This window comes from Pyrus communis, chromosome 5 (assembly GCF_963583255.1).
Source record: "Pyrus communis chromosome 5, drPyrComm1.1, whole genome shotgun sequence".
Taxonomy (NCBI): Eukaryota; Viridiplantae; Streptophyta; class Magnoliopsida; order Rosales; family Rosaceae; genus Pyrus; species Pyrus communis.
Genome location: NC_084807.1, coordinates 7,977,604 through 7,991,398, shown reverse-complemented (window position 1 = coordinate 7,991,398; position 13,795 = coordinate 7,977,604). Strand labels below are relative to the sequence as shown.

General features: G+C 36.6%; 1 protein-coding gene across 1 annotated transcript; it reads left to right on the top strand.

The window, feature by feature from the left end:
* Positions 1 to 4,994: 4,994 nt before the first annotated feature.
* Positions 4,995 to 7,990, top strand: LOC137734235 (receptor-like protein 6). Its single transcript, XM_068473534.1, has 2 exons — positions 4,995 to 5,538; positions 5,725 to 7,990. Exons 1-2 carry the CDS (start codon positions 4,995 to 4,997, stop codon positions 7,848 to 7,850), a joined length of 2,670 nt encoding a protein of 889 aa, XP_068329635.1. The 3' UTR covers positions 7,851 to 7,990.
* Positions 7,991 to 13,795: the final 5,805 nt, after the last annotated feature.

Below are 13,795 nucleotides of genomic sequence, written 5' to 3'. Positions count from 1 at the left end.
TAGTCGTATTTCTTTAGGATGTCAGAACAAATTGGTCCACCTGTAAAGCCCAACGCCAAATTGGCCCACATGTAAAGTACTCAACGCCAAATTGGTCCGTGATTATTGCCACTTGGTGACTTCCATTTGATCGTTTTGTTCCGTATGCTAGTTGTAGGTTTTGAAGAAAAATTAATCTAATCTTTAAACAATTGTTGGCATTACACTTGACTGACTAAAATTTGAGAAAGTTTCTATGACTGAAGGAGATTTTACATGTGTCATGCAACCACCAAATTAACCAATCCCTTTCTCTATAGACACGCCTGGCTAATCGCCTAAGATCCTGCTGAGGAAGGGCTAAGGGTAAGAAAAAGTCCAAAGTCAGTTACTTTTCTCTCTGAAAAGTAAAATGCATTTGTATAACTTCATTTATTGTGCCATTTAGTACTACAGTCTGATGGTATTCATCTTCATTTGTAAGTGAGAGGTATTAGGTACGAATCTCGTGGATGACGAATTCGATACCAAATTAGGTTGTCAATTATGTGGCTTAGCTGAACTCTACCTCCCTTTAGTGTAAACTATATCGTTGTACTAAAAAAAAAACTCCATCTGTTGCCATTGCCAGGGGCAATTACATAATTTACATGTGTGTGTGTGTATTTTGCTTTGTTGGCTTTCTCCTTTATGTGTCATTATTGCCTTAAATTATTTAAAAGATTTTAAATCATCCTCGTCGTGCCACATGTCATTATCCGTTAATAATATCCGCTCATATTTTTTATAAGATTCTCGACCATTCACATCATGCCACATATCCTTATTCAACCTAGGAGTTTGTAGGAAAGTGGAAAACAAATACAGGAGATTGTAACAAAAATAATATTGAGTTGTGGTGTAGTGTGGTGTAAGAAATCAAGAACATGGTTGGGTTTTTATAGAATAAAAATTAATTAATTTTATTTCCCTTTTTCCATTTTTAACGTCAAATTAATCCTGACAAATTGATTTTTTTTAGTATTGAATATGATGTACTAGAAAGCGCCACATGGATCAACAGTAAGAATCTTTTTATTTTTTTAATTGTTGGAGATCCAACGGTCCATATCATCAAACATTCTAAAATTTGACGGTTGTTATCGAGCCACGTCATCTATAGTTGTTGGGCTCCTGTTCAGGTTGCTGCAGAGGGTCTCACACCCGCATGCATTGTTGGCTCCACTAGTTTTGATTAGGCACAATCACCAGGTCGGTTGACCTAGTTAGGTGTCACAACCCTGGCTCGGGGTCCGTAGAAAGTTTGTATAATTTAGCGCTCAGGACCAAGTGGTATAAGTACGGAATGGGACATACGAGGTCTGTGTATTTTGTTATGCGAATTAACATGTATAGTTAAAGTGCTTTACATTGCATTCATGCATTGTTATCAATAATGATTTGATACTTGATTGTGTATGATGCCATGACACCTAATCTAGTTTGATTAATATATACTGTGTTAAGGTTATGTCCGTAGTGAGTTGTTGAAGTTCACGCCTTCATTGTTATGCAAGTTTTGGAACTAAACAGTCAAGAGAGTATGCGGAATGAGATTGAATTAGATGTGAGATCACCATAAGTTTAATTTTTTTTTTTTTTTTTTGTAGCCTTGTAAAGAATTCTTGAGTTTCTTTGTCCAAGAGGAATTTATTTTCATCAGGTTTTAGTTTATTTTTATTTATTTAATTTTTAGCTCGTGTTCCGGATTCGGGTTTGAGTTTTCTATATCAACCTGAGTCCGGAGCATGACTTATATATGTGTGTGTGTGTGTGTATATATATATATACATATAAGTATGTATGTGTGTGTGTTTGAAATTTGAAAGGTTTGTAACAAGTGGATTTTTGGACGTTGATACCTCTGGTAGTATGCAAAGTGTATGGAATAGGATTGAATATAAAGCTAGTTTTTGCATGTGTTGTTGCATTGGCGTATTAGAGTTCTATTGAGAAAAATGTATAGTTTGACTGACTTTGTTTTAGTGAAATGGGTTTAGAAAGTAATTATGTGGAGACCAAAGAGTGCTGAAATGTGGACTTGAGCGGAATGGCAGCGGTCATCAACTAAAGAAAACAGAGAGAAAAATGGGTTTGACGTAGTTTGTAAGTTAGGTTGGTTTAATGAAAAATAGGAGGCTCTTAAAAGTACAGAAATGAGGGGAAGTTTAAATAAGTTCTGCGAAGGGAATTTCTGCAGAAAATATTGTCAGTTAGTTGGGGATAAGAAAACAGGACGATAATTTGACTTGGTATGGAGTTTCAAACTAGATCTTTGGTGCTAGATTAGTATTTGAATAGTGATCAAGTATATACCAAAATTTGTGTACGGTTAGAAGTTTCATATTGATAGAATATAGAAAACTATGATTTTGATTATGGAAATTGATGGTATTTTGAAAGGTGGCATATCCCTGGAACTTCCTGAGGGAATGAAATAAAAGCTTCTTTCTGAAGATGCATGGAGATGAAAATAAGAGCGCAGGGCATAGCGGGAATGAAAATCACAATTATACACTCTTGGTGAAATATGTAGAGAAAGGGTGGGTGGGAGTGCCATAATTTGGTGACTGGGGATGCAATTAGTAGAATGAGAATTGTGGTTGTCTTGTGGAATTCAAATATAAAAAAAAAAGAAGAAAATTACATATTTACTTATGTGAAACCGGGGATGCTTTAATTACTTGAGTTACAAGTTGCTAGTAAAATTGTCTTTGGACGAATGTTTACTAGACTTAGGTGAGCTCGGAGTATCTACAATATTGATAAAAACCAAAGACAATTAAATATTCGCAACTGCACAAGATCAACAATAGTATGTTAAGGGCAGTCGTGAGGTCGATTATTATTCAATTGCTATGCAAATGTTAAAGGTCGTTCGTTATTTAAAAAAAATTGTTCATTCTATGGCATGACTTAATCCATGGTCATGCATTAAATCGTGTATCTAACACACAATTAAACACATGTATAGAAACTCATTTTAAGTGTGGAAGAATTGTGTGGTAGTAGAAATTCACTGCCTTCTGTTTTGACGAACTTGTACCTACAAAACAATTAACACCTTTGATCAAAGACCTAAGGCTTATGCTCCCACAAGGTGGGGAAGGGGGGGGGGGTGTGTTCAGCAAATGGATCTCCGATGCCTAAGTTAGGTTCTCTAAAAAGAATGAGTTTTTAGGGCTTGTATGCGTACCAAAAGCTTATCAAAATCTGAAGGTGACGAGGGTGTTTATAGGAAGGTAGTGGCCAGTCATGGTGTAGGGATTTGCCCTACACATGGCGACTTTCTATTGGCCAAGTTATGTCACCTTTAGCCATAGGATGCGCAAGGAAATGATGTTTCCAAGATATTAATTAGGAGATTATATCTTGGAATGATGATGGGAATATCCATAATTGATTTGATAGGAATTCCTTACTTGATATGGTTGATCTTCAATTAGGATTGTATTAAAGATAGGATTTGGTAATTAGTTCTATATTTAATGCCTTTGATTTTTTCCATGCCACGAGTAGGGGAGCTTTGAGTAGTCGTGTCCGCTGCTTGAACTTTCAGGGATGCTCAACTGCGCATGGGAATACTTGAGAGTTCTGCCTGGGCAATCTTGTCTTTTTCAAGTAAAAGTCCATGTGTCCCCTTATGAATTTTTGAGATTATTTTTTATTCCACAAATTCTATCAACAAGAATCAGCTACACTACCTAGAGACATATGTAGTTGGAGGCAGTTTCCCCATGGTTAGGGCTTCCACTCCAAGTCAAAGTATTTTTTTTTCATTTTCGTTTTTTTTGAAGAAACAATATTATATACACTAAGAGGGTGGGTAAGTAGCCTAAGTCTCACAATGGGCTAGCAATAATGTGATTCAAATTCGTCTTTGGAGAAAATCAAACCCAAGACATCTTACTTAAAAGTAAAGAGGAATACCACTAGACTTATTAACTGGCAACTCCAAGTTGAAATATTAATCCTCTCTTCCTTGCTTTCCCTTGAGTTAATGAGATATTTCTTTTCTGAAGAAAAGGACTTGCAGTTTGAAAAATGCAACATAGACCAAAACCAAAGCACAAGCTGAATTTTTCAAATTGCAACACCCATTAAAATCTAACATGAGAATAGTTGCACTCTTGAGTTAATGAGAAATTTTGTTACACCTGCACTCTTGACTTAATATATGTTAGGAGTTTGAAAGTCCTAATCTTGAAAAAATTGGGTATTGAATAAAAATTTCTAGCTTCAAATCCCCCCCACTTCAAGCCAATACAGAGATTGAAATTGATGACTCTAATGCCTTAATTTGCTGCTGAGAGTCCGAAACTTTCCTTTCCTTCACTATCTGGTGTTTTGAGTCTAGCTAGGCCTATAAAGGGTTGGGTTTTTATTGGGTTTGGGTAAGGTTTCATCTGATTCGTTAAGTTAACGGGTCACACACCCGTCCCATTGAGCTAACGGGTCACTCAAACTTAACCAATTAAGCTAATGGATCACCAATTTCATCTGTTAACATAGTATTCTAATACAAATTACACATATTTTAATGAAGATTTCAAGCATGAAGGTCCAACACATTTAGAAGTACCCAAATACAAAGTTGATAAGTCTTGCAATTGGGCATACAAATATGATAAAACCTTACAAGAGTGTCAATGCAAATATCATAAACCCTTGCAGACGGAACTCATGAAATAAACTATACGTATGTATGCAAAAATTATTTAGTTTTTCTTTTATGGTGTTGCTCATTTGTCTAACTTCTAATTTCACGCCATTTCAGAAGTTGAAGACTTGACTTCAAAAATTAACTCATGAATGTATTAGTCAAGAGCATCTCTTACGCATGTAGAAGAAATGCGATGCACTTGTCCCCGTTACACCCGTCTCTACCACTTTTTAGAAATTAATTTGTGAAAGAATTTGTATTTCCATACATAGCTAAGAGTGCCAAAAAAAAAAAAATTCAAAAGATTGTTGCTATGGGGTTACTTGATACCTCCACCATTCGCATGGTTTCAAAACTAGTACAGGTTTTGTTGCTGTTTCATCATGTGGTTATTGCTAACTCTTCCTACTCTTCGCAGAAGCAGTATCCAACTTGCCCTAATGAGGAGAAGTCTGCCCTGCTGCAATTCAAAGACAGCTTTACAATTGACAAATCTGCTTTTAGATCTCCCGATGCTTATCCAAAGGTTTCATCATGGAAACCAGCTGAAGGAGGAAATAGCACCTGCTGCTCATGGGAAGGTGTCGAGTGTGATGAGAAGACGGGTCATGTGATTGGCCTAGATCTTGGTAGCAGCTGTCTCTACGACTCTATCAACAGCAATAGCAGCCTCTTCCGCCTTGTTCATCTTCAAAGGTTAAACCTCTTTGACAATAACTTCAATTACTCTCAAATTCCTACTAGCATTAGGAATTTTCCAAGCCTTACTCATCTTGACCTCTGTACCTCTGTCTTTTCTGGTCAAGTCCCTTCTGAACTTTCACTGTTATCCAAGTTGACATACCTTCGTCTATCTGGCAATGTAGATTATTTGTCAGAAGAAGAGTATCGTCCCTTTTTGAAACCTGAAGCATCAGATCTTGGAAGCCTAGTTCAAAACTTAACTAGTCTCGAAGTACTTTCCCTCATTTTCGTAAACATATCTTCGGCAATGCCTCATTCAATGGCTAATTTATCATCATTGACAGCCCTCTACCTCAAAGGCTGTCACCTGTTTGGTGAATTTCCTGTGAGAATTTTCCAACTACCAAACCTAGAATTTCGTAGTGTGAGATACAACCAAGATTTGACTGGATATTTTCCTGAATTTAATCGAAGTAGTCCTCTCATCTTACTGAAAGTCAGCTTTACTGGCTTTTTTGGAACCATACCCTCTTCAATTCAAAACCTTCATTCACTGCAAAACTTGGATGTGGCACAATGCAATTTTTCAGAAGGGTTGGTTCCATCTTCACTTGGGAATCTTAGGCAGCTCACTTATCTAGACATTTCAGCCAATAAATTTGGAGGTCCAATTCCTGATTCCTTGGCAAACCTTGCCCAACTGGCTACTTTTAGGATTAGTACAAGTTTTTTAACTGGTCCAATCCCATTTTGGCTAGGCAACTTTAGCAAACTAGAGTACCTAGATTTTGCTTTTAATAGATTAAATGGTTCAGTTCCTGCGTCATTTTCAAATCTCACAAATCTTCAGATTCTTTATCTACATTCGAATACTCTGAGTGGTGCAGTGGAGTTTCAAATGTTTCAAAATCTACAATTTCTTTACCAACTCCAATTAAGCTGGAATGCTATAGAATTTGTCACTGAATCCAAAATTTTGAATTCAATAGTTCAACAGTTCACCGTTCTTGGATTGAGTAATTGCAGCATAGGAGAGTTTCCATCCTTTTTACAATATCAGAAGGGGTTGACGCGTTTGGAAATTGCTGAAAGCAAAATCCGAGGCCAAGTACCAAAATGGATGTGGAACACAAGCTTAGAAACTTTGGTATTCCTAGACATAAGTGGAAACTTCATTTCAGACCAATTTCCAGTTGTCCTTCCTTGGGTGAACCTAGTAGGCATAAGGTTTTCGACCAACATGTTTCATGGATCACTACCAATACCTCCACCAACCGTGCTGGAATATGCAGCTACATACAACAACTTTACTGGAGAAATCTCACCGTTGCTTTGCAATATGAAAAATCTTCAGTACCTTGAGTTGTCGACAAATAAATTGAGTGGAATGCTTCCTCAATGTCTCGGAAACTTTAGTGATGAGCTGATTTTTTTAGGTCTTGGAAATAACTTCTTTCACAGAGTTATTCCTCAGACATACAACAACAAAAGCAGTTTGAGGATGATTGACGTGAGTCATAACAAATTGCAGGGGCAGTTGCCGAGGTCATTGGTCAATTGTGTGAGGCTTGAGTATCTTGTTTTGTCAAACAATCAATTCAGTGGTGTTTTTCCCATTTGGTTGGGGACTCTTCTAGAGTTAAAACTTTTGGCAATGCGCCATAATGGATTCTACGGTGTGATTGGAAAATCTAGAAAGAATATCAATTTTCCCAAGTTACGCATTCTTGATTTGTCTTACAATAATTTTATTGGTGCAGTTCCATCTCTGTTTCCAGATATTATTATAAACAAGTCAGCATATATGTACACAAACGTGATTTATGAAGTCAGTAGACTCATGATCCATAAAGGTATTGGGTACGCACTCACACTAGCAACAAAAGGTTTGGAGCAATACTACCCAAAGATTCGAGAAGAATTTGCATCCTTTGATATCTCAAGCAACAAATTTGAAGGGAAAATTCCAGAATTCATTGGGAATCTGAAGGAGCTTCGGTCGCTAAATCTTTCCCATAACATTCTCATTGGTTCTATACCATCATCCTTCGGAAACTTGATGAAGCTTGAATCGTTGGACCTTTCACAAAACAAGCTCTCAGGACAGATCCCCCAACAACTGAGGCAACTTACTTTTCTTGGTAGTTTCAATGTCTCGCACAACAATCTCACAGGTCCTATACCAGAAGGAACCCAGCTTACTTCATTGAATATTACTTCATACGAGGGAAACCCAGGGTTGTGTGGAGATTCATTGCCAAAGAAATGTGGAAATCCTAAGGCCCCTCAACTTGCACCTCCAACCGTAGACGAAGGTGATTCTAGCTCAGCAGGAATATTTGAATTTGATTGGAAAATTGTTTCGGCCGGATGTGCAAATGGGTTGGTAGTGGGAGTAGTTCTTGCAGATGTTGTGATCACAAGGAGGCCCGACTTGTTTCTTAAGATTGTTGGAATGATCAGACAAATGATATGGAAAATTTAGAGTAATAGTGGGGGGGGGGGGATAGAAATTGAGTTTGTTACAATGTTATGCATCTGTTGTTGTCGTTTGTTTTCTCTATTGTGGTTTCTTTCCTTCTCTATATGTTTAGTTGTAAGTTTGTTTTATGTTATGTAAGTGTATGTCCCCCTACTTTCTTGTATTTTTGCTTTCTCTTCTTTATTTTGTCTTTATTTTGAGGAGTAAGGTTTATGTACCGCTTGACTAGTTGTAACTTTTTTTTTTTATTCAATAAATTTTTTTTTTTCGTAAAGTCGATGTCATTGGTCAATTGTGTGAGGCTTGGGTATCTTGTTTTGTCAAACAATCATTTCAATGATGTTTTTCCCATTTGGTTGGGGACTCTTCAAGAGTTAAAACTTTTGGCAATGCGCCATAATAGATTCTACGAGAAAATATGCCCGCGCGTTGCTGCGGGACTTGAATGTATTAGTTGCAACAGGCATGAATAGTTTCCACACAAAGCAACTAAAAAGACGTAGCACCCAAGAATCAATGAACAATTGAGACATCTTACTCGTATGTGAGAGTCAATCCCTATTGAACAAAAGTCCTATTTCTTCTTCAAACTGAACTGACATCATTGATCAAGCAATTAAACATTCCTATTGGCAAATAATTGACCCAAGAGTTGAGCAGATATATAGGGATTGGACAAAGGGGACGTAATTAAACTATATAATTTAACAAAAGTAAAGGTCAATACAAGTCTTCGAATTAAAATATATATCTAATTTACCAGAAAACTTTGTAAAAGTGACAGTTTACCTAATATGAGCACTTAATTTTCCTATTTAGAACAGTTTACTCATTTTTGATAAGTAAAATATAGCTTAAGCTTAATTTATTAACAGCTTAATGCAGTTCAAAAGTATTTTCTATAGTGGCAAGAAGGAGAAGCTACAGCCAACCCGCCTTAACTTTTAACTTTTTCCAGATGCATATGTACAGTTTACCTGCACCCTCATACCATGTGTCTTGAGCTGTTATCTATCCTCCACTTGCAGCATTTTCGTTCTTCTTCATGGGAACCTCGACAGCAAACAATTTCATCTGTTACTGGTTAATGGAGATGTCTTCTGCAAGACTGGACTACAAAGAGGGAGAAAAACAGTATTAGGAAAACACATTATACTCAAAATCATCACCAAAGATATTTTGAAACAAATCACAATCCATTACACAAAGTGCATCCAACTCCAAGGCAAGAATACAGATAAACCCTCACCCAAGCAGTAACCAGTTCTTTTGAACTGCGCATCTGTAAAACACATGAGTACGGATATATTAAAGAGAGCAACAACACTAAATTTCTAACATCACAGGCATTCACAACATTAAGCATGTAGGGAAACTATTTCATTTCATTTTAATTTTTGGTGACACAACTGATGCAAGAAAGGGTCGAGCAAGTAGCATGGCATCAAGAATAAAGGAAGATATTTAGGATGGAACTATTAATAGTTTTTGTAAACCATTAAATTTATGCTTAGTGAGTCTACCAGAAGATCTGCGTGCAACAAAAGTATGGCAACCAGGGGTCTGGTTGGCTGGAGAACTCTGGAGACACAAAAATCTCAGGGGTCTGTGAGTATACCAGAAAATATCAGTCCAAGGTCTCAAGTTCTCAGAGTGGGGAATTACTGATTAGAACAGTTTGTCATCAAAAAAATATATTGGAGAATCAAATTGAAAAATCCAACATAACCCAAATTTACATTAACAGATAAGCAGGTGCTACAGTATAGAAAAAGAGAGCCAAGAACGGAATTTTACTTTATGCTGATAACTATCTGAGAACGAAACAAAGACCAACTGGAATGCAAAAAATAATGAAGTGAAATAAGCATATGGAAGTGTTATATATATATATATATAGTTTTTGTTCCAATTTGTTGTGTATTGGGAAAGACAATAATGTAATTATCATTACTTATTGGTTTTGAATTTGGGTGTTCAAAGGACTTAATATTTGTTTTAGTTTGTGTAGAGAACGGAGACCTAATGGCATGTTGTTGGTTGAATGCTATATGAGAATACAGAAAGGCCAAACCATTGGGGTTATTTTAAGTAAAAAAAATGTTGATGCATCACATATAAACACTGGGGCAAAAACCTGGTAGTAATGAATGCAAAATCATTCACAACATAGAACAGAAAACATTAACTCACACAACATGATACAAAATCTTAACATTCTAATTAATACAACATTATAATCCACCATCCCATTTGTCAACATAATTCACCTCTCTAACTATCTTCCCCCTCTCTCTCTCCAAACAAAAATACCCATCTTCCTCTTTTGAAAGCTGCAATTATATAATTGAAAACAATATATAATAACAATAGAAAAGAGTGAACTCAAGATTAATAAAGGCAAAGCAAAATTTAACTGTTCATAGACGAATCAGCGATGAAAATGCAGAGAATCAAATAACAAAGTTTTTTTAATTTCTTCTTGTAGCAATAGATGATCACCAAGCATTACACTCTAACTTTCAGTCAAGCTTAAACGGATATCCTATCTTTCCTTGTAACTCATCTTTCTTTTCATGGATATTAGTTTTTGTTTCTACATTTAAACAAAATGGTAGCTTGCAAAACTCATTTAGCCAAGTTAACAACCATTAACAAATAGCTTCTAGAAAAGATCAAAGTGAATAAGATCATTTCAACCTTTAGCTCGAGAACAATTCATAAAAATCTACCCAAATATGAAAATTCCTGCACCATTCTTTGTGATATTGGAACACAAAATTAAGTTGTTTGATTTCAGGCAACCCTACTTTACCTCTATACATGGAAATGGTCCTATTTATGCTGCATTACACGTTAGCAAAACCATATTAATTGAAAAGATGATCATCAAACCTAGCTAGCTAGTTGAATTATTTGTTAATTAAATGTACTCGTGGCTTGCAAATTGGCAGGCCATGCCAGAGCGAGAGAAGATGATCATGAGAGCAACTTCAGCGTCGTAGAGGATAGAGAGGTCAAGAGCCTTCTTCAAGAGTCCATTTATGCGTTTGGAGAAGGTAACCTCTTAAGTCTCACAAAAAAATAAGACTTTTTCGTTAGCAAAATCTCTTTCTACTGGGAGTTCTACAAGTTTTTTTTCGTGTAACAAATAAATAATCTGAATTGTTCTAGCATCCTATTTTTTCACCACATAAACAACAAATCACAAATTTAACACTTGCAATGGTATACGAAACCAACCGTAAACGAAAAAGAGAATGTTGAGAAAATAACCCAGATGAAGGCAGCTTTGGACAGTTTAGAATCCAAGTATGGTATCAACAACCAAGATATGTTCCTTGTAATATCCTTTTATAGATCCCAAAACAAATACAATCTGCACAATCAAATTTCTTGTTATAACCAAAAGAGAACAATACTCTGCAAGGTAGTGCATCTCAAACATTAAATGAATAATTCAAATAAAATGAAATCACAAAAGAACACAAAAATTTAAAGAAAAATTCTTTATAAATTAGCATCCTGACCGCTTTGGATCCAAAAACTTTTAGCACAGACAGTGCACTGCAATTTATCTAAAATAAAACCCTAAACCTATGAAGGCAGCGTCTGTAATTTTTCTTTACTGAGTTATGATAAATAATAAAATCTAGCAATGAAGTTCCACATGCATGTGTCTCTGTATTACATTCTTCTTCTCGCTACTTCTTTTTTATTAGAATTATGTGTTGGTTGTTGCCCGAACAGAAATTTCAATTGGTTGGCTTCGAGGGCTGGAAATAATATTTTCCGAGCAAGAAAACAGAGGCAAATAAATAAAACTGTCGATCGAGTGCAAGTTGTATCCTAAGAAATTCTGAAGCCAATGTAATTGGCTTCAAAATTCTTGGTTCTCTTCAGATAAAATTTTGGTTATTGTTTCTCTCTTTCGTGCAAGCTTACACCATTAAAGGAAGCCAGAGATTTTTACCTTTTACCTTTTACCTTCGGTCTGAGATCCTCAAGTAGTGCGCTCTACAAGCGGTTCCAGAAAACAAAAAGCACCGTTTCCTGAAAATAAAAGGAAAACTATACCATAAACCCACACTGAGCATCTAAACACATAAACAAAATAGCCAAAATTTGAAAAAAACAAAAATTTAAACAAAAGTTGTATCTGCATACCAAAGGCCACCAAAAAAAAAAAGAAAAAAAAAAAATCTTAACAAAAGACTCGAAAGGAAAAACAAAAAATTGTATGCCCTCAGCACAAAAGGGCTACCAACGCCGCACACAACAGCTCCAAAATTTGATGATCAGCGCTTCCTGAAAGAAAAAATCAAATCAAATTAGACAACCAGACACAAGATCGAAGCACACATACATAACCCCCAAAATCACAAAACAAAAAAAATCCAAACACAAAATCCAGCTGCAAATCGAAAACCACAAATCCAGAAATTAAACAGGGACGCTGAAAAAGACCTAAAACTCTCAAATGAATTCTTATTCCACATATCCCGCATACACGAACCTAACTTGCCACTTTTCACCACCCCCACTCCTCCATCTCTCTTTATCTCCCAGCAATCCCGACGATTTCTCTCACTGTGACCCTCTCCTGGCATGGATTAATAAATACCTCAACAGCTAACGGAGCCAAAGCCAAACTCCAGAGCTTCGAAGGGTAGGATCACAGAAACAGGAATAGTTCTTCTTCCTTCCCCACTGCTGCTGCTGCCACTTTCTCTCTCTAAAAACCAATTGGAAATTGTTTAGAGAGAGAGAGAGACAGAGAGGCGAGAGTGATGACTTCAATGATTCAAATTATATTTAAATTATCTTCTTTAGCTCTAAAACAACAAACCCAGAAGCCTAAGGTTGCATGAATGCAAAACTCAAAAATCCAAATTCCAGAGTTATTAAAGAAAAACAGAAATATACAAAAATAAAAAAACCCAAAAGAAATCAAAACATATAATCAATAAATAGTTAATTAATTAATCAAATAAATACAATACCTGAATGCCTCGTTTGAACGGCCCGATGCAAGAACTCGATAACCCGTCACAGCAAGACCAGACATTTTAGAACTGACTGCGCAGTGAAAGGCCTTCGCCTGTGTGTCCTGAGTAGAACAGAGTGAATGATGGTGGTTCTGTGGTGATGTTTCGCCGGAAGCAACAGCAGCACCGCCTGAAGTATCCCTACTGGTCGAAGCAGTAACAGAAGAAAAAGATGAGGTGGAAGACGATGGATATTCATAATCGAAGAGTTCGAAGGGATTTACCTTTGGATTGTTTGGCTTTCAGATGGAGTTTGCTGGTGTGTGGGCCTACAACTTCGTTTGCAGGCTTGATGTTTCCATGGAATTTCTCTCGGGCTTACATAGAGAGCAAAGCGAGAGAGAAAACTCTCCAGATTTTGTGGACTCAAGGCCTGAGTTTGATTTTTGACAAAAATGGAGGCCATGGTTTCTCAGAGAGATCAGCGAGCTCACATTTTTTAATTCTCAGAGAGAGAAAACTCTCGAGCTTTTGCAGAAGGGGAATTGTGTTTTGTCGAGGTTTTGAGTTGTAGTGGAGCTAACGAAGGGAGATGAGAGAGAGAGGTGGAGCGGCTAGGGTTTGAGTATGGAAGAGATGAAAACTGGAGAGAGCACCTGTTTTGGCTGCAGCACTGCTCACACACGGGGATCAAAAGTCGAGAGATTCAGTGGCAGTGTTGTAAATAAACTGAAATGTGGTCCAAACACTGTTCATTTCTACAGTGCAATTTCACCTCCTTCTTTAGACTAAAGTAATGGTGTGATTGGAAAATCTAGAAAGAATGTCGATTTGCCCAAGTTACGCATTCTTGATTTGTCTTACAATAATTTTACTGGTGCGGTTCCATTTATGTTTCCAAGCATTATTGTTAACAAGTCAACATATATGTTCACAGGTGTAGCTTATGATGCCGGTGGA